The 20,454-nt window shown below is 41.0% G+C and overlaps 2 protein-coding genes and 1 non-coding gene across 5 annotated transcripts in view; 1 reads left to right on the top strand and 2 right to left on the bottom strand.

The window, feature by feature from the left end:
• Window positions 1–177: 177 nt before the first annotated feature.
• Window positions 178–249, top strand: trnac-gca (transfer RNA cysteine (anticodon GCA)). The gene has a single exon. It is a non-coding gene; the product is annotated as a tRNA-Cys (tRNA).
• A 479-nt stretch (window positions 250–728) lies between these two features.
• On the bottom strand, window positions 729–5,706 carry arl5c (ADP-ribosylation factor-like 5C). Its single transcript, XM_069524808.1, has 6 exons — window positions 5,085–5,706; window positions 4,132–4,192; window positions 3,884–4,031; window positions 2,840–2,923; window positions 1,507–1,658; window positions 729–1,390 (listed from the first exon to the last, which is right to left on the bottom strand). Exons 1-6 carry the CDS (start codon window positions 5,128–5,130, stop codon window positions 1,342–1,344), a joined length of 540 nt encoding a protein of 179 aa, XP_069380909.1. The 5' UTR covers window positions 5,131–5,706; the 3' UTR covers window positions 729–1,341.
• Window positions 5,707–7,548: 1,842 nt separating this feature from the next.
• cacnb1 (calcium channel, voltage-dependent, beta 1 subunit) overlaps window positions 7,549–20,454 on the bottom strand; it is a 30,750-nt gene continuing 17,844 nt past the window's right edge. For 2 of the 3 annotated variants that reach the window (XM_020094282.2, XM_069524805.1), the window contains 9 exons: window positions 20,270–20,337; window positions 18,798–18,958; window positions 15,514–15,594; window positions 15,035–15,093; window positions 14,832–14,941; window positions 12,263–12,414; window positions 11,030–11,125; window positions 10,730–10,915; window positions 7,549–9,297 (listed from right to left, as the gene is read on the bottom strand). In XM_020094282.2, the coding sequence (XP_019949841.1) occupies window positions 8,755–9,297; window positions 10,730–10,915; window positions 11,030–11,125; window positions 12,263–12,414; window positions 14,832–14,941; window positions 15,035–15,093; window positions 15,514–15,594; window positions 18,798–18,958; window positions 20,270–20,337 (1,456 nt within the window). In that variant the 3' untranslated portion in view covers window positions 7,549–8,754. Of the gene's footprint in view, window positions 9,298–10,729; window positions 10,916–11,029; window positions 11,126–12,262; window positions 12,415–14,831; window positions 14,942–15,034; window positions 15,094–15,513; window positions 15,595–18,255; window positions 18,285–18,797; window positions 18,959–20,269; window positions 20,338–20,454 lie in introns of all 3 variants that reach the window. The other variant, XM_020094284.2, reaches the window with a different exon arrangement.

The following is a 20,454-nucleotide window of genomic DNA, read 5'->3' on the forward strand; positions in this document are numbered from 1 at the left end:
GCGTCAAAAGTAATGTACTGCGTGTTAGATTAACGGGCATTCAAAGCGATCGACGTTATAAATCAAACTGTGTTCAACCAAGAGCTTTACACTCATCGACCTAAAAGTAACCACACATAAAACAATAACATAGATATATACATACATATATTGATATCGAAGCCCCGCATGCAGACAGGGGGTATAGCTCAGTGGTAGAGCATTTGACTGCAGATCAAGAGGTCTCCGGTTCAAATCCGGATGCCCCCTCTTTTTATTTTCGGTGTTTTCGTTTTTGTGAATTCTACTTAGTTGAGAGAAGACAAACTGATTTAGAGTCGTTTCAAAGCAAACTGTGTGGCTCTAAAACATCTTGCTGACTGTTGTGATTAAGTCACCCTGACTGTTATAAAAGCAAACTGTAGGTATAAAATCACACTGACTGTAGGTATAAGGTTATTTTTACTTAAGGAAAGCAACACATCTGTTTTAATTTATGCTCCACTGTTCTAATAACAAACGTGGAGATAAATTAAAATATAAGAAATAGTAATATTTGTAGTATATACTCGTGTTAAAAACTATATGATTTATTGTGTCATGCTACCAAAGTACTAAAACCATGTGCTGAGACTATGACTTGTCTGTTTTTTTAAAGCAGGTATATAACCTGCAATGGCATGCTGCATAACCAGAAACGAAGAACATTCCAACTGAAGGGGAGAACACTCATACACACACAAACTGAATATATTTAAATAATATTTATTTAAAAAACTTTATACTATACAATATATACATTTAAAATATGAATTTAATCATTAGCAGCTAGCTCATTTCCCGACAATATACAATACAGAGTTATTTTAAAAATAAATTACTAAATATATTTAGGTAAAAAACAGTCCTGTTGCTCTCTGGTGTAAAACATAAAGTAATTCTGGTGCAGACTGGCGTCCCAACACTGCACAGGAGCTACAGCTCCTGCTTATAGTTTCTTCAGTTACAGTATCATCCTCCATATATGTTTAATGCCATAGGTCACAAACTCGCGTTGTGATTCAAAAGCTGTTTTTATATGAGGAATCTTCTCCAGATTACTATTAAAACACTCAGGGTTTGGACATTTGGACGGTGCATATTCACCAACCCTAAATTCATCCAGGTGTTCGGTTGCTCAGCCACCTTGAGGCTCAGCCAGACGAGGGGCGAGGCAAGACACTGTACTGTAGGTGTGGTGACCAGATTCAGTCACAGACAAAATGTTCACAGGAGTCTGCCTATACACTGCAAATGATCCTGACACTGCGGCCTGCGGCGTCTTCGAGGTTGGCTCAGCATCAGGAGGTTTTATCCACTTTTTTAGTTTGCTACGACCCTTGACCTCATCCAATCCAGACTGGCAGGTAGACTAGAAAGAGAGAAGAATAAACCGGTCATTCTAACACATGTTGATTTTTCAGCGTTGAGTCATGCACCATGATAATAGTGGGGAGAAAGAGAGAGTGCTGGGTGTGTGGGACTCACCCCTCTCCTGTCAGGGCGCAGCAGGCCTGGACATGCCAGGAGTGAGTTGTGATGGAGTCGAGTGTGAGGCACTGAGAGATCTCCTTGGCCGTCATCGAGCCCTTCATGTCCTGTTTGTTGGCCAGAATGAGGACGGCTGCTCTCTGTAGGCCCTGCAAAACAAGAGTGGATGGATTAACAGTGCTGCTTCCTTTTAATGCGTATATGTTTATAGAGCTGTGATATTTAGGCCTAGAAAAGGAAACCACCAAAAACTGCTCCCACGTCAACTTCGAGAACAAAGAACAGCAGTGTCAGCGGAAAATTTGAAAAGAATTTCAAGGCCCTGACTCACGCAGTCTATGCTGAAACTTCCTCATGGTGTCGTGTCATGGGTTAGTCAGCTATGGTGCAATCAGTCACAGTGGGAGTGTCACTTAAAATATCAAAACATGTATAGCAGACGCAGCAGTTTCACTAATGCTTCACAGGGTTTTTACGTCATGGCAGGTTTTACGTAAAGGCAGCATTCAAACTAAAAGAGGCACGTTCCATTCTTATCTACATGTCTGATGTTATTTCTTCCTTGTGAAGCGTGTCGTGGAACATTGTTAAGAAAGGTACTACTAAATGAAGTTCTATTATCACTATTACTACTTATTTCCTAAGAATATTTTGCTGTAACCTGTAACCTGATATAATGAATACTAAAAAAGATTTTTTTTATAACTCTCCTTTAAGCAGTTATTATAATATATTTATGATTTACATGTATATAAAAGTATATAAAAGTCTTATATATAGGTTTATCACTGATTATAGTTAAAAGCATAGTCTTAAGTATTTAACAATATAAAGTACTATACAATCATTTCATAAGCATTTATAGTCAGTTTATTCAATTAATTGATTATAACCAACTGTAATGTATTTGTAGGAGATATAGGTGGTTATTATGTATTCAACAACCAAAATGAACGAGTGAACAGATAATATAGTGAAGTAAATGTGTGATAAAATAAAAGATGTCTTCACTGGAGTTATTGACAGAAAAATACAGGACTGAACATTAATGAATACTATTACTTATGTATAATAAAATTGTTTAAATATATAATATAATATAATAACTGCTTAAAGTTACATCATAACGTCAACTTTGTTTTATTACACTGTTGTTCATAAGAACATGTTTACATTTGCTTCTAACTGCACCATATTCTGTTATGAACTCTTTTTTGACCTTTACCAAATGTTAAATGTTGGGCTTAAGGGAAAATGTTAACAGAACCATCTCAGACATGACAACAAAAACATGCACGCAATGCAGAAGTGTGAGAGCTGGGGTTTGTACCTCGTGTGCGAGCATTCGGTGCAGTTCCTCTTTGGTCAGAGTCAGACGTTCGCGGTCAGTGCTGTCCACAACCAGAATGACTATCTGAAAAAAAACATGACATAATGCATATTGATTATTATCATTATTATTGCTACAGTTATTATTATTACACAATTAAGAGATATGTCATATTATCAGAGGCCATTTTATCAGTGGAGGGAGCATAAGTCATCTGCAGCAGACTTGTGTGATACAGTTAATTATGTAACTGTGCTTAGTACCAGGCTTTATAAACCCAAGCAGCAGGGGAGGATAATAAAGAGTCAGAGTAGGTTAATGTGCAGCTGAGTCAGCATAAGCCTACAAACCTTTATAATGCTTTCTGTTTCTGTCTTAACTCTCGAATATCACATGTCACAGCTGGTGTCAGCTATCACTGATATATATATATATATATATATTGAATTTTAAGTGATCAATGTTCTTCCAGCCAGTGGCTGGAGGTCGACCGATTATTGTGAAACACGATATCTCAAGAAACACATTTGGTACAAACGTTTATTTGAACTCAAAGATAAACTGATTAGATTTTGGTGGTTGAAGCTCAAAGGTCAAGGAAACCGTGACTTAACAAACCCCCATGAATGTGTTATTTTAAGAAAGCCTCGACAGAGAGCCCTTTCAAATTAGGCACAAATGTTCACTTAGATTCATGGATTAAATATTACATTGAGATGGCCAAATGTCAAAGGTCAAGGTTGCAGTGGCCTCACAAATCATATTTTTGGCCTCTTGGACACGATATCTTAAGTTTGCTTTAGGGAATTTCTTCAAATTTGGACCAGTTGTCACTGTGACTGCAGTGGTTGGTGGAGGCATTTGTATGCAGGGTGGTAATTCTGGGTTGTTTTTGTTTTGGGGAAATACATAAACAGCTCAAACTTAAATTTACAAATTATGTTCTGCTTTTATGATCAATTTCTAACCTATGAAAAGTGTTTCAGTATCTGAACATACAGTTTACAGTTGATAGAAGAGCTTAGTACAGTTAGTGATCCACACCTCTGTGTTGCAGTAGTACGAGTGCCAGCTGGCTCGAAGGCTCTCCTGTCCTCCTATGTCCCAAACCAAGAAGTGGGTCTTCCGCACGACGATCTCCTCAACATTGCTGCCGATGGTTGGCGACGTGTGGACGGCCTCCTTTGTCAGACTGGATGAGTTTGTGAGGGAGGAGGAGGAAACATTTGAAATGAAACGGAAAAATGGCAGCACAGACATGAAGTTATGTGAGATTATCCAAAACCACTTACAACTGGTAGAGGATGGTCGTCTTTCCTGCGTTGTCCAAACCCACTATGATGACTTTGTGCTCTGCAGGAAAAGATTCAAAATATTTGTTGAACGCAGTCTATTCGGGAGCTGCGTGATTGAGTTTGAGGGCAGCGTAAGACACACAGAGATAAGATAAAACAATGGTGCTATTACAACATCACATAGCAGTAATACCTTTTAAATAATGGGGTCAAGTCAATTAATTCTTGGAACTTAACAAGTCAGACAGGATAAAACTCTATGGGGCAAAATATAAATTTAACAGTGCCATAGGTCAGCCATAATCAAAACGAAGCATTCAAATAAAGGGATAAAATGCATATATGAAAAATATACACTGACATTTCTTAGTTTTACTTTAGGTTAAAACAATGTATTTTAAAGAAAGTGATAATACACAACAGTGAAAATTATAAACTCGACATTCTTACTTTTACTTTAGTTAGCCAGAAGAAAAGGAAATGCATTTATATATAAAGTGATAAAACATTGAACAGTCTTATATATAATGTTCTATAGTAAGCTGGTCAAATAATACACTTATATTACACAAATAAGTGATAAAACACTATTTCACTAAGGTGATACATATAAACTTAATCATAGTTTCACTCCAAGTCAGAATTAAAAAAATGCATTTAAATAAAGTGACAGACAAAAATATAAACTTGATAGTGAGAGTTTTAGTCAGAATTATGTATTTTAATAAAGTGATTTAAAGCTTGCTTTAAGTGTAAGTCAGTCAGCATAAAAATAAATGTCTGAAACTCCATGGTGAAAATGTATTAAAAGCAGAATTTGGGATTAGCAAAAGGAAATAAATTGATATTTCTATTTATTTAGTGTTTATTCTAATCATAACTAACATTCAAACACAGACTGACCTCGGGAACAAAACAAATGTTTTTTTAAAAATGAGCCTCAGTCTTACCTTTGTCACCAAACACAGCCAACATCTTTGTGAGCAGGAATCCCATGTCCAACACTTGTGTGATGAGGAGAATAAATAAATACTTATTTTTAATAATACTAATGCAGTGGAGGCAGACCTCAGTGTGTGATCCCAGGTGACTGTCAGTACAACTCTCTCCTGCACCACATAAAAACACTCGTTTCTGTGGGAGGAGCTTCTGCAGAGTCTCTTCTTCAGACTTTCAGTCACATGGACAAAGTGCACATTAGTGCTGTTGCTGCGGAGAATATCTAAACTGAAGCAAAGGAGGAGCCCAGCAGCACAGTAAACACTCTGTTCAATGTGGGTCTTTTCCAGTTGTGTAAAATAAGTTTTTCTGCTGTATAAAGTAACATTAGTGTGGATTCTGTTAGAGGCTGTTTCATTGTTTTTGTCTTTTACTTGTATCTGGAATATTCAATTTCATTATTTTTCCCATCATTAACACTACCTTATAGAAAGCCATGTTAATATTCAGTCTTATGTGTTTCCAGGGTGAAAAAAGGAAAATAAATATACGGTAAGTAAGAATACAGTTCCTTCAGTTGTCCACTGAGTTCCATGGAAAGCACCCTCACCCTCCTTCACTCCATACATGGACAGAGAGGTGAGGCAGTTTTCCTTCCTCTTTCTTTATAACAAATCATTATGAACAGAAAGTAAAACCAGTCAATTAAAGGATTCCCCTGGAATTTCCACTGAACAATCCAGATCTGTTCAGGGACTCTCCAACTTTCAAACACTCTAACAACAACAACAACATATTTATAATAAAGTCGAGAAATTTGAGCTCCTACCCATGATGGATTTGTTATGGACTTAACGACCCTACAGCAGGCATATATAAATTAATTTCAATCAACTCTGGCAGGTATAGCGATAGTATGTAACATGCACTATAACGTATTGTATGTGTAGGGGTATTCACAAGAAGGAGAAGAGGGAGGAGGAGGAGGTGAAATCATGGACTTAAATAAGACATATTTGCTCCAACCCATAAAGCCTTTAAAACAACAGCACTCTCAGCACACCAGGGTCTCCACCACCTCTGCTGTTTAGACTTTGAATAAATAAAGTCAGTGTCACGTTTGAGCGTCAGCTGGAAACCACCCATCTGATCTGCAACATTTCCTCCGCTGCAGGTGACGAGGAGACACTGAGAAATAAAAAAACCACATCCTGGCAGCTGCTCTTCAACTTCGCTCTTTTGCTTAGTGTGTGTTTTTCCAGGAGCATTTTGGAGCTGATAATCCCTGTCAATGCAAAGCAGGGAACAATAAAGTCACAAAGGTCCCTGTTCATTTATTTCTTCATAAGCGGCTGTGTAGATGTGCATTTCGTCTTTGTTAAGGATTTGCACATTCATACTCATCATAGCACCTTGACTGGGTAATAATTCCTACAGGCAGGGGGGCGTTCGATGTTAGACACAACATTGTTACACAACAGTCTTTTGTTGTATCTTGGTTAAAATAATGAAGTGAAGGAAACTCAGGAAAAAGACAGAAAAACTCATTTTATAAAAGGAAAAAAAAACGCTATTTACTAGAAATGAAATTCACTCTGAAATCAAATCTGTTAATCCTCGAGTCCAGGTGACAACTTGAAGAAATTACCTTAAAGCAGGCTTGAGATATCATGTTCAAGATGCCAAAAACATGATTCCTGAGATCACCGTGGCATTTGACTTTTAACTACAATTCAGTCAATCTGTGAATCTAAGTGAACATTTGTGCCAAATTTGAAATTATTCTTTCAAGGCGTTCTTTTGATAATGCCTCGATGAGGCAAAAAAGTTTTGTGAAGAGACCTTTTCCTCTGCTGTCCCAATCTTAATAAGGTCATCCTTACAGACGTAATGAGATTTTGTATATGTGTTCTGTATATATTACATTAATCCTTGACAACCCAGAAACATAATACCTCCAGTCACTGACTGTGGCCTATGTGAAGAAATAAAACTCAAATTGTACATGTGTACAATCGGTTTTTGCATCCTTGAGATCTCTGATAACAATCGTCTACTCATATAAATTAATCGACACAGTGGCATTTTCTGGTTAAATTTTTAATTAAAATACGAATTTATCCACAGATTAAAAATGAAAGGCAGAAAAAGCAAAATGCAGCTACAATCAGGCACCAATGATACATGTTATCTCATATTTTTAACAATTGCGATAACGCAACAATAACATTATTTACTGATCATTATGTAATATCTATTTATTCGACTGAAGACGGGCGGGCCCAGGCAGCCCACCAAAGACATTCATGGATTCTCCATTATAGATAACTGAGTAAAGACCAAAGCTGATCCTACCCCCCCCACCCCGATCCCAATTGATACTCCTCTCACTACCGCACAAGAATTGAAAAAAAAAAAAAATTGCAAATGTCCACAGGAAAAAACCCCAACAATAATTCAGTCAGAAATCAAGAGTAAGAAGAAAGTGGTATTTAATTTCAGACAAGCTAGCTGTTTTGGTGGAAGTTGATCAGCCACACACAAGTACTTTTTTTTTTTTAGTATAACCATTAGCCCTGAAAAACAGACGACAAAGCTGGTGCAAAGAAAACGAGATGAGCGTTGATGTGCTGGAACGACAGTGTGGGGGCTGGGACATGAAGAGACGCAGGTATGATATGAAAACGAGTGTAACAACAGTTTAAGACATCCCACCGTGGCAGTGGTGGACATGGCTTGGTGAGACAATCCGGCACTTGTGATTGGAGCTTTTCTTGAATTAGGGTTGGGGAGTGACTAAGGCAGGACACTTCATTCACACGACCACGACTGCAGCTCCGCTTTGAATCTGCACCGCGTTAGAAAAACCAGAGAACGAGTGAATACTGCAGGCGCCCTCAGCACCCACAGAGAAGGGGGTAAACAGAAATGGGAGGACTGGGTCAGACGTGTTCAGTCGGGTACAGTGGCTGAACCAGGTCGGGGAAGAAGTAAACGTCTTTGGAGTGTGTTCTTTGTTGTTATCAAGCTGACATGAGTGTAGCAACACCGATACGTGTTCTTGATAAAATATGGCAACTTCTCCACCAGCTCTTTTTTTTTTTTAAGGTCTGGGTGATAAGAAAGTGGAGGTGTGGGACTTGTGACCTCTGGATCTCATAATGGGAGGAAACCCTGACATCCACAAGCACGGAGTGCGATTAATGTAAAGAAGAACCCTGACGCTGTACACACATGGGGGACGGTGACGTTAGACCCTGTTTAAGACTGCGGAGGACAGACACGACAGACGACAGCTCTACCAGCCTTCACACTCTACAACTGAAGGAGGGGTTGAGTCATACAGACCACAATCATAGATTCACAATCGTAACACTTACTGTCCTCGTGCTGTCAGTATAGAAATCCATGATATTCATGCAGTATTAACAAAAGAAACAAAAGAAACAGACCAATATCATTTTTCTAAACATAAAGAAATAGAATTGCAAGAAGAAGATGATGAGAATGGCATCTGGGAGTTGATGTATTCATTTACATTGTACAGGGATGTAAACAGATTCTTTTGTTAGCCTGAATGGCATGGCCCCCACATTTCAGTTCCTTCTGAATCTTCCCCCTCCTCTCCCTCCATCCTCAGTCTGTCCAGGAGCTCTCTTGCCTCTGTGGTGTGATGCATGTTCAGCGGATGTAGACGTCCCTCCCCCACTCATCCTGATTCTTGTTGTGGCTCATGTTGGCCCCTGTGTCCACAGGGTCCTGGCAGTAACGCTCCCTCAGCTTGGCTCGTCCATGCGGCTGCATCTGGCTCGGGATCGGAGGGTGGTTGAGGTTCTCCTGGTCCGGCTCGGCGCCCTCGTCCTCCCAGGACGCCTGTCTGCCGTGATGCTGCGCTAGGTGCAAGCGGCTGCCCCCACTTCCTCGGTAAGGCTCGGGCTCCTCGTAGGGGTCGGTCTCAATGTCCATGCAGGAGTCGCCGGCCTCTGTGTAGGCCGAGTCCCGGCTGCCCTGGGTCTCAGAGTCGAAGGTGTCCTGCCGTGAAAGGCCTCGGCTGCTGCTTCCTCGCAGCTGGCCACGGGAAGAGCGCAGGTACGTCTGCTGCTGCTGTTGCTGCTGCTGAGACTTTCCTCCCAGGTCTGTCTGAAAGTCATGTAGAGTGCCGCTCCCGCCACAATCTGTCAGAGGCCCCTCTCGCTTCTGCTCGCCACGCACCAGGTACGGCCCCTGCAGCCAGCCAAAGCCATGCCACACGAAAAACCATGCAGAGACACAAACAACAGAGCAAAATCCAAGTGTCAGTCATTAGTCAGCAGGATTAGCAGGCAGGGTTTAAAATACAGGCTTTATAAGGAGCACCATACACGTGTTATATTGAAAGCATTCGCGTAAGTGAGTGACACACACACACACACACACACTCACATAATTTAACATTCACACACTCACTTGCACTCACATCCTCCACAGAACCAACACAAACTGCAGTTATTCCACAAATGTGTTTCATTTCATAAATCACAAAAGCAACCAGCAAACACTCCCAAGCAGTTATTCACCAAGCAGTGTCTACCGCTACAGCAGTGCCACCTACTGGCTGTCTGACCTCATGAGAGAAAAGAAAAGCAGAACGATCACCATGGCTACCAAGTGATTACGTAATAAATTTAACTCTGTGCTTTGTGATGTTTATAGTGATAAACAGAGGTCAGTATATTTAATAAACTTAATGAAAACTTTATGTAAATAAAGAAATAATAATAATTCATTTGTTATATTCTTTTGTTGACTTAAAAATAGTGGATGTTTGGTTCAGCACTTGCCACTTAATTTCCATAATTTTGAAGACTTGAATATCTTTGACAGCATGGAACTCATCATAAGTGAGGACGAGCCAGGAATAACCTTCGAGTCAAGACAGCTCTGATTAGTGTTTTAGCTGTTAAAAGTTATGATAAAAGAAGAATAAACTGGACAGTGTTAGGAACAGCCCCCACCAAACTCAGTGTTTCTGTTTGAAGAGGCGGACATGACTTGCTGTTTTCAGGGGCGGTACCATGGCAACACGGAGGAGGAGGACAGCAGACTGGATTCAGCCTCCCGGAGAAGAGAAAGTGCAGGAGAAAGGAGGCCGAGGAGCAAAAGAGGCCAGGGTGGGGGGCAGCAGATGTCAATTCACTCTTGATTACAGTGAAACGGAAGGGGGGGGGGGGGGCCTCGGCGGGCAGAGGTATCGGTTATTCTTTAGGTCCAGTGTGGTTGGAGTTGAGCTGCTCACACAGTTTTAGCAGGGAGAGAAACCTGCTACAATAAAGATGGTTTTACTGGTTGGTGTAATGAAACTGGCTGTTCATGCTTGGGAAATTGGCTCATTTGTTAATACAATTCTTGCATAGGTTTGTTTGTGCGAATGTGCATCTGTGTTGTGTTTCTTTATACAGCATAAACAGGCTTTAGATGCACCCCTCCTTCAGGGTAAAGAGAGCAGGCTGCTGGGTTTGAGGTTGAGTTGCCGGAGTCCCCCCTCCCCTTGCTCTCTCTCTCTCTCGCTCTCTACTGGACTTCAGAGAGCGTGTTCTTCTACTTTTCCATCATTGGCTAAACCGTCCATGTCAGGCCACAGATCCATATTTCTGCGCAGGGAGGTGAGCACCTGTACCTGCAGGTTGGAGACGGGCTCAGGGGAGGCGGCCAGGGCTGCCGTGGCCATGGTGCGGTTGAGCAGGGGGTTGGGTGGGTTGCTGCTCGGGGGGTGCGTTGCCTTCCAGTAAGCCTCCAGGTAGTCGGCCAGGTGCTCGCAGGCGTCCTCCAGCTGGTTCTCGTCCAGGATGATGTCAAACAGCTCCTGCATGAAAATAATTTCGGACCAAAGTGAATAATTCTCCTCTGTTCAAGCAAAAATGATAGGAACTGATATTTTATTTGTCACAAAATCGATGGTTTGCAAAGTAGAACTCACAGGTGGGCACTGAGCCAGCTTGTCTGCTGCCGCCGTCTGCACAGTTAGATACTTAGCCTGAGACTTCCCCCTGGATTTAATGAGTCTCTGGAGAACCTGCAGGGAGAAAACAACACTGTGTCTCCTGATACAACTTTTATCTTTGATAATATATATATGTGCACATTTGTACAGCTGTGCGATGTATGGTTTTAGTTCTATCTTTATTCAAGAGAGTGGTCTTTCAGTTGTAGAGCATTTGCAGTACTTCTGAAATTACAAATAAACCCTGCTTGTGTTTCAAATTCCTACATTCCAGTGTACGAAGACACCTTCATGAAGCAGGACTCAAATGGTGAACATGGAACGGTAAAATCAAGGATCTTTACGTTCTGGGGAGACTGTTGCAAGCAACTATAAAAACAAAACAGAAGCCACCCTGTATCTCTTCCTTTTAATTTTTATTTGAACAGTACCGACAGCAAACGCTACCAAACTGAAAGAGAGAGAGCTGAACCTGGAGCACAAGCAGGGCTTATCTGAGTGTGAGCACAGGGTTTTGAGTGAAGGTATTACATAATGTGAACGTGAAAGTCCTGTTCCCAAACTGAAAGACCTAGCTCTTCAAAACCAAAAACATTGTATGGAGCAAGGTTTTGACACGTCGGTCAGTTTGGTTTGTAGCATGTGTTGCTTAAGGACATGGGTGTCAGCAGTGCCAGATGTGCGATAATGTTTGTATGTGTATGATCATTTTGCCCCCTGTACGACCAATAATACCAAAATTCCCGTAATGTACAATGATTTCATCTTTTAATGACAGTGTTAGGAGATTTCTTAAGCAGTCTAGTAAAATATCCTGCGTCTGAGACTACTAAAGTGTTTTGAGGACTCAAACACTTCACCCACCCCTCCATCAGCGTAGTGGTGAGTAGAGTGACTTTGAATTTTTCTGTGAACTATCTATTATGCATCTCTTCTCATATGACGTCTTCCCAACCAATAATATTTGCTACGCAATTAGCTAAAGTACTATTTATCTATTTATTGTTTGTGTATTGTATACTTCAACATTTCCCATCAGGCAGACAGTTGGTGGCAGTAATCCACCTTCATGCATAGCAATGCAGCAACAACTGCTACTTAACATGCACAGTATCAGTGGGAAAACATGCATGCAGGTTAGGTTTGTCACAGAGCACTGAATGAAAGCTTTTGTCCACCGGGTTCCTCTGAAGCCATCTGATGCCGTACCTTAGGTGAGGCTATTTTGATATAGACAATGATGGGGGCGAGGGAGGTCTTAGCAAGCTGAGAGGGATGGTTGATGGTGTCTGCATCCAGAGCGACCAGCTGGAGGGTGCGGGCCAGCTCAAAGATACGCTCGATCTCACTCTGCACCTCCGCTGAAAGCAGAATAACAGATAAGACACGTAAACACAGCGTAAAAGTCATGATATGATTATTTAGAACTTCTTTTTTAGAGGAGACACAGCACTGCATGTACATCAGCCACACTTCCTCTACTCTGTGAACAAGTACATAACCGACATGTTAGTACTTGGTCATGCATGTGAAGGTTTAAGAAAAAAAACACTTCCAAGCATATGAAATAGACCACGGATCAAAGTTCCATTTATGCACATAGCTAAATGGAGCAGTGTCGCATCCTCATTCTGTTGCCACCTCCTGACATTCAGGGTGTCCCTCACGTGCTTCAAAGTTGCTGAGGCACTTAAGAATGAGATGCCTGTGGCCCTTGGAATAACTTAGAATAATAAGGGCACAATATTTCACCATGTAAACAAAACGGAAACAAAAAAAAAAATAATCACCCTCATCAAACAAATAAAGTGGAACATTAGTTTTGTTAGCGCTAATTTGCACAGCAGTGATTATTCTATCAGGTGAGCCACTCAAGTCTGTGGACTGCTTGGGCGTTTTGTTTTCATTGTTCCTCAACAACAACCTATGAGAGCTTGTTATTCAGCATTTCGAGCACAGTTCCCCGCGTCTTTCTTTTTATCAGCTCTGTCGACGTGTAAGGAGAGAGATTACAAAACCGAGAAACCAGAATGCTCTGCGCCTGTCTCGTCGAACCTCAGCGCCTCCACCCCGGCAGCAGAGTGAGATAACAGGGGTAAGGCAATCTGCAGAGACACAGGGACCTGCACACTTTTCTGCAGCCTCCAGAGGGCTTGAGAATAAAGAATCGAAGCTGGAGGTGAAAAAACGAGCATTTGCAGAGTGATAGCAAACTTAAACTTTAACTTGTTTATAGAAATGGCAGGCAACTTCAAAAAAGACTTGGACTTTGGAAATTTGGAGTTTTTGGGGCAAAGTCCAGCTTCTATTGCATACATACATCACAGGGATAACACTGCAGAGCGGTATCGAAAGTACTGGCTTCCTCTCTGCACAGAGAAGCAGAGCAGCTACCAGCCGCCCTGCCGCCCTGCTGCCCTCCCACGGATCTGTTCCCACTTTGAATTTGCAATTTTTTCCTTTTTGTTCGAGACTATAGGCTGTCACACAGATCGATGAGGAACAGAGAAACTGACAGACAAGCAGACAGGCAGACAAACAATGTATGAGCAGATGATGAATATGATGAGGAGAAGAGAAGGGGGGAGGAGGAGGGAAGAGGAGAGAGGCTTCAGCGTTTTGTGGTCGAAAGGAAAGCATACGTACCCAGTACGTCTGAATCAAAAGACAGTGGAGGGGAAGAGGATGAGTGGTGGGAGGGAAAAGGGGGAGGATGGGCAAAGGGCAGAAAAGACAGGATGAAGAGAGAAAGGAGGAGATCAGACTCTGGCAGTGAGAGCGGGAATAAAAGGGAAAAACTTGACATTTTCAGGTACAATGTTGGTTTAAGTTACAAGCTCTGTTCATCCTCATCAACAAGGAACAACATTACGTCAACTACAAGTCGACCTCAAAATCATTCCATATAAATGGAAATTAAGTGAAAATCACAAGTTATCACAATGGCTGAAAGAGCATCTCAACATCCCCCTGAGATCTTTCTGCTGACCTCCAGTGGCTGCATTTCCCGCTTAATACTTTTTAAAAATGTTTTTCATGTTTTACCCTTTGATTTAATTTTTTTCTTTTATTATTTCTGTAAAAAACAGAAATGACCTCTGTGTATGATAATGGACCATAAACATAAATATGCCTTTACTACCATTGGGTACATCACTGTTCTGTGTAGACCATGTATATAAAGATGGACTACATGACTTCTCCCCAAAAATGAAACAAAAGCGTTTTGATCTCTCACTAGTGACTGGCTGCAGTGTTTATGTTTCTGTCTACTTTTGTTTTAGCTGAGACTGACTAACTTCAGAGGCACAAGATGGCAGCGTTCGCATCTTGAATATTATGGCTTCATTTCTAGATGTGGGAGGAAGTAGAGACGCATCGTCCATGTTTATATACAGTACAGTCATATTGTGCTTCCTGTCAGTGTCTCCTCTCTTGCAGCATTATAAAGATTTACTGTTTAGATGAAGTTTTACAGGCATTTTTATAATTAAATCAGTTTGTGAAATGTCAACTGTTGTTGCAAACCAAGCTGCCAATAAAATGACTTTAAAGAATAAATGAATCTATCTATCTATCTACTGTATATATATATATATATATATATATCTAGCCATATAGATATGAACAACAGAGAGAAAGATAGTTAAATGAATGTTCAGCAACATGACATGATGAACAGAAATGTTTTCCTTCTGATCCTAATCTTTAAATATCTATCATAAACTTTCTCATCCATCAAATGACAAAAAGGGATGAGTGAAACACATCGCCTCACCCAGGCTGGAGCGGGTACTGGAGCGCTCAATAATGGTGTGTTTGCTGGGGTTGTTGAGGACGGAGCGCTTGGCCAGGGAGATGTCGGCTGTCACCCGTGTGATGGATATCCTGAAACAGTGATACAGTGCACAGGTTGTTGCGGGCATAGTAATCAAAAAAAAGAAAAAAGAAAAAACAGTCGCTATGGAAACACTTTCTTACCTGCCCTCGAACTTGTGTTTCAGAAAGTCAAAGAGCGCTTTCTGCATCATGTCTGTCACCTAGTGATGAGGAATAAGACAACAGACAATAGAAATTGAATTAGATGTAAAACTCCCTAACCAGTGCAGTTTCTTACACATGAGGTCACAGCGACCTTTGACCTTTAAACCCACTGAAATCAAATCAGTTATATCTTCCCTGATTTCAAGTTATTCTCTAAAGGCAGACTTGAGATATCATGTTCAAGAGGCAAAAACGCTTTGACCGAGTCCAAGTGAATATTTGTACCAAATTTGTACAATTTCCCTCGAGATATTTTTGAGGAATTGTGTTCACAAGGCAAAAAGTGATTTATGAGTTCACAGTAACCTTGACCTTTGATCTTTGACCACCAAAGTCGAGTCCCTTCATCACAGACAACCTGAAAACATCACTAGCACGCAGCTGTAACAAGCAGAAGTTGGAGAGGGTCTTTTCACCTCATAGCCTTTGAGTGAGGGCCCGACCAGGATGATGGGTCTCATGGAGGGAACCACGTCGTAGGGGGGGACATGCTCCATCTGAGCAAGGAAAAGAAAGAAACTGCAGTTAGTTACGTTGCCATGTTGCATTTGAAGCGTACACTCACAGTGAACTCAGAACGCAAAAAAATGTCCCCCATAACCCCCGTCCTCCTTCAGCTCTCTGATTGATGGATGGTGAGTTTCAGTCCATGAGTTTTATTGACCACCTATGAATCATCCCTGGGATCAATAGCTCACTGAAAGCACTCTAATATTTCTTATTCTGCAGCCTCACATAATTAAAGTGTCCATAATTAAAGCAGACGCCAGTATGTCAGGGGAGCTCCTGTGACCGTGCTGCTGCTCCGACACACACGTCAGACTTCACACTTTTTGTATGAATCAGCATCACAAAAAATATTGTCATGTTATCACTGCCGGTAATGTCTGATAAGAGATACTTTTAGTATATTTATATTTGTTAAATCATTTGTTATATCTGTGTTGCGAACTTTGCTATTCTACAATAATTTCACAGCACAAATCTTTATTCAAACCATTTATGCTTAGAACTGAATACGATACACTCTGAGTATATATAAACTGATCACCTATATTTTTGCAAAAATTTGTTGTATTTAATTATAATTTTTTTAATTAAAAACTGAATATAAACATCCCTGGGAGCGCAGTACTATAGTCTGTTAATTTGCTTAATCCGTTGACACGAAAAACAGAAAAACCTATAGCTGACACAGAGACTTCTACAGAACACCCACACACCGGCATATTGCAGCACATGAACCTTTGGCTCATCTGTGTATTATGAATCATGAAAGCAATGATTCATCTATAAGGACTCCATAAGCATCTGTCGTCTGTAGAAACCGACTGTTCCTCGCTGAGACCCAGTCACACATCCTATGTACACACTAACACTGTGAAACTGGATGTATTTTTTTTTGTTCAGATCTGTATTCCAAGCACGCCCCCTCTTCCCTGTGTGCGCACTGTACAGCTCTTCAGGCAGGAGATAGTGCTGGAGTGGCACCGCTCCACTACATTACATCACATAAAGCACAGCAACGGAAGCTCATTTCCCCTCATTTGTATTCACAGAGGCTAAAAATACATATTTTAAAAGTTTCCAAATGGCTCTTGTCTCTAAAGGGGTAGAGATGAAGCACTGAACATAACAATAGGGCTCATTGGTCTTGAATAACATGTGCACAGTTTAGTGCGGTGAGCAACAGGGAGGATGGTGTAGATAATACTCGTTGATTCTGTTTCACCATTTTACCAGTCAATACAATTACAGTGATTTGTATTGGGCTCGTATAACAGTCATGTTTACAGTAAATAAAAGACATTTACTAAAATAGAGCTGAAAAACTAAAGAACATCATTTGTTCGACAATTAATGATTTTGTTCAAGTCAAATAAAAGCATTGGACTCAAAGTGATGACCATTGGTTTACAATGTAAATTGTTAATATCTAAATATATATTCTTCTTCTTATCAGGATAATGCTTATTATTTATTTTCTCTCCATACAGTCGTTAAGATTATTGTGCTTCACAGTTTCCCTGTTTGTGTTTAATTAATTGAATCATTTAAATGTTATATAAATGAATGTTAGATGCTTTTACAATACTTTGCTCCAGTTTAATACTGAAAGAATTACATGGGGATGTCACTTTTTAACTTTTCAACTTTTCAACTTTTCATGTCATTTTAAATTAACATCTTTGACACATCATCAAGAAAATGCTGCAACGAAATTTCAAAATGATTGTCAAATTGTCAATTGTCCCCCTGTGTCATCATATAGCTCCATTTGCTCCAGTTTAATACTAAAAACATTCCAATCAATGGAATGACCTGAGGTTTAACTTTCAAACATGTCATTTTGAATGAATATATATGATATACCAATCTACAAAATTAGGTAAAAAATTTCTAATATTATCATTATATATTAGATATGATTTACAGTTGCCCTGTTTGCATTAAATAATTGTTTACATTTGTCTGAAACAGATTTATAATACTTAATTTATTCCAGATTAATACTAAGAAAAATATGCTATGGGTTGACCAGGTGTTTCACTTTTATATATTTGTAATTTCTATACAATTAAATAGTTAGAAATTACATTAAGAAATTTAGTTTGTTTGCATTAAATGAATGATTCCATTTTCTTAAACAGATTTACAAAAGTTACTTTGCCTCAAGTTGTCACAAAAAAAACATTTGTCTCAAATGGATGAAAGTGAGTGCCTATAATTTTAAATGGAAATATTTTAACTCATAAACATTAGCATAATGCTTAGATAACTATCGGGGGGGAAAAAAACTTGAATGTGATTCAGATTGCAATGAGAGGCATAAAAACAGCTGATTGCAGGCGACTGTCACTCTAATCAACAGTCGTTAATGGCGTTGAAAGCCCATCATGCATTACTGTTACACTTTGACTAACAGGGTCTGAGACGCACATGCACCTGCATCTTCACACCGACAGCTGTGATACGAGCTCTCGGGAAATGGTCCTGCGAACACTTTGGTTTGAAGGGTTCCACACATGAGCATGAAGACGTGTGTGTAAGAACAATATTCTGATTTCTTTCCACCACTAGGAGGAAAAAACGTGACACAACACAGGACAAAGGGACGAGAGTAAGAGTTGAAATGTTAGAGGTTAGTTCACACTCACCGACTTCTGTTTCTGTTTAGCTGGGCCACCTACAGTATCATTCCACACAAAAGCCAGAAGAGATAAAAAAAAAAGAAGCACAAAACACAAGAGCACATTCAGTTATTGACAGGTTAGGATTGGGGAAGAGGGGGGGCGGTGAGAGAGGAGTTGTTTATTGATTAAAACAGATTTCATACTGACGCCCTCCTCTGTGGCTTCATTTTAAAATAGATCCAGACTGATAAGCAGCAGCAGCAGCAACCATTTCAGAGTCTGTCAGTTAGTTCAACGCCTCTCCCCGGCTGACAAGCACAGAAAACAAATATCCAAACACATCTCAGCAGAACCATCATGACTGGAGCCTTCAGTGTTCACTTGGGCCAAACAGTGTTAGGGCTCGGGAGCCACAGTGGCAGCAGCAGTTGGGAGTTAGTGAGAGGTGGAGAGAGGGAGGAGAGATTAGACCTGACCACATCGGGAGAGTAAGGGGGAGCAAATGCAGGAGGGGAGAGGAAGGAGCCTGACGGGGCGTGCTACGTGTCCTGGGCCCCTTGTGTTACCTTCTTAAAGAAGGGCAGTCGGTGGGTGTTGGCCTGAGGGGACGTTACGCTGCCTGACATGCCCTTGGAGGAGCGAGGGTCACCCTGGGACTCAGGGGGCTCCTCAGCATCCAGGTCGAGGGGGTCAACGTCAAAGGTCACAGTGGACATGTCCACGTGAGCTGATGAGGAACGAGGGCGGGCGAGACAGAGAGAGAGAGAGAAGGAGAAGAGGGGAACATAAAGGGAAGAGGAGAAGGAGGAGCAAGAGGAGAGAGCAAAACAAGGTGAAGTGGAAGAGAGTTGAGAAGAAAGCAGAGGAGAAATGCAAAAAAATGGGGGGGTGGGAGTAAATAGAAGGAAGAATGTGAGATGCATCCAGAAAGAGGCATGGAGGAAACTGCAAGAGATGGCACAAGCTAAGACTGAAACAGGCGACACATTTAAAACTGGAAATAACAGCGACAAGAGAGTGAAAAAGAAAACGTCAGATTCATCACGAAGCGAGGCAATGATAACGTGAAGAGCTGAGGAGGAAGTGAATTCACTGAGACAGTAGAGAAACAAAACCCCAAGTGTAGATGTGGAAGAAGCGAGGTGAAGGAGCGGCTGCAGAGGAAACTGGGAGAGAGCAGGAGGAGATAAGAGAGAAGGAAGCTGAGAGGGGAAGCTGCGAGGAGTCGAGCATGCAGTCGAACTTCCTGCAATTGGTCCAAAAGTCTAAACAATCCCAAAACTTATTTTTCACACAAACGACCAAAAGCTATCGATCAGTTTGATCCAAACCACCTTTTTTTTGGCCAACACTCAATAATTAGTGAGTGTTGGATGTGCTGACAAGAAGATTATCTTGCTATTTAACAGAGCCATGCTAACAGTTTCCCTTTCTTTTAAGTTGTTGTGCTAAGCTAAGCTGTGTCTCTATCTGTAGCTCCCTCACCAGGAGACAAGTAAGTGTATTTCTCAAAACGTTAACTTTCAGTCAGATCAGCCGCTCAGAATGTACCAGGTGAGTTAGGACAGATGCTGTTTCTAATATACAAGTATTAGGTTCAGTTGAGTGGCTCTATTTGATTAACGAAACCCCCTTAAGTCAATACGAACTGTTTATTTTTGCACTTCCCTCCCTCCTGCTGTTTCTCTGAACATCGAGCAGCCGTTCTGTGTCGTCCTGGTGATCACGCACGCACGTACACACACACAAGACGGGCATACTTATCAAGTTTAATGAGTGCAGTCCATTCTCGGCTCTATTTTAGTCCTGACAGACCTCTCAAGACCTCTCTCACTTCACACGGCGAGCCACTGAGACGCGGCGTGATTCATCATCATGCCCGACTAACTAGCCAATTAAAATGTTCATCTAAATATCAGTCGGTCTCATCTCGCACGCGCTCTCTTTTTCTCTCAGACAGGACTGCACGAGCGCCGACACAAACACGCACACGCAGTCACTATTTTGCCACTTGATAAGGAGACCCCTGTGACCTCACCTGTGCCAGGAGGGGTGGGCCTGCGGGTTCCCGTGGCAACGTCCAGACTGGAGCTTCCTCCAGATTTACTGAAATGTGAAATCAGACATGCAGAAATTATTACTCTGTGAAAGAACAATATGTTACATTCACAGTATTGAGTACATGGCACTCATTGATTATATTTTATTATCTTCATTTTATTT

This window comes from Paralichthys olivaceus, chromosome 5 (genome assembly GCF_024713975.1).
Source record: "Paralichthys olivaceus isolate ysfri-2021 chromosome 5, ASM2471397v2, whole genome shotgun sequence".
Lineage (NCBI taxonomy): Eukaryota > Metazoa > Chordata > Actinopteri > Pleuronectiformes > Paralichthyidae > Paralichthys > Paralichthys olivaceus.

What these genes read in the sequence shown, in the direction of transcription:
- arl5c (XM_069524808.1), bottom strand. Translation starts at nt 5,130, where the DNA reads ATGGGATTCCTGCTCACAAAGATGTTGGCTGTGTTTGGTGACAAAG. An exon ending in ACCGAATGCTCGCACACGAG is followed by an intron (nt 1,659 to 2,839) that starts GTACAAACCCCA and finishes CTTGTTTTGCAG; the next exon opens with GGCCTACAGAGAGCAGCCGT. An exon ending in TGCGCCCTGACAGGAGAGGG is followed by an intron (nt 1,391 to 1,506) that starts GTGAGTCCCACA and finishes CTCTCTTTCTAG; the next exon opens with TCTACCTGCCAGTCTGGATT.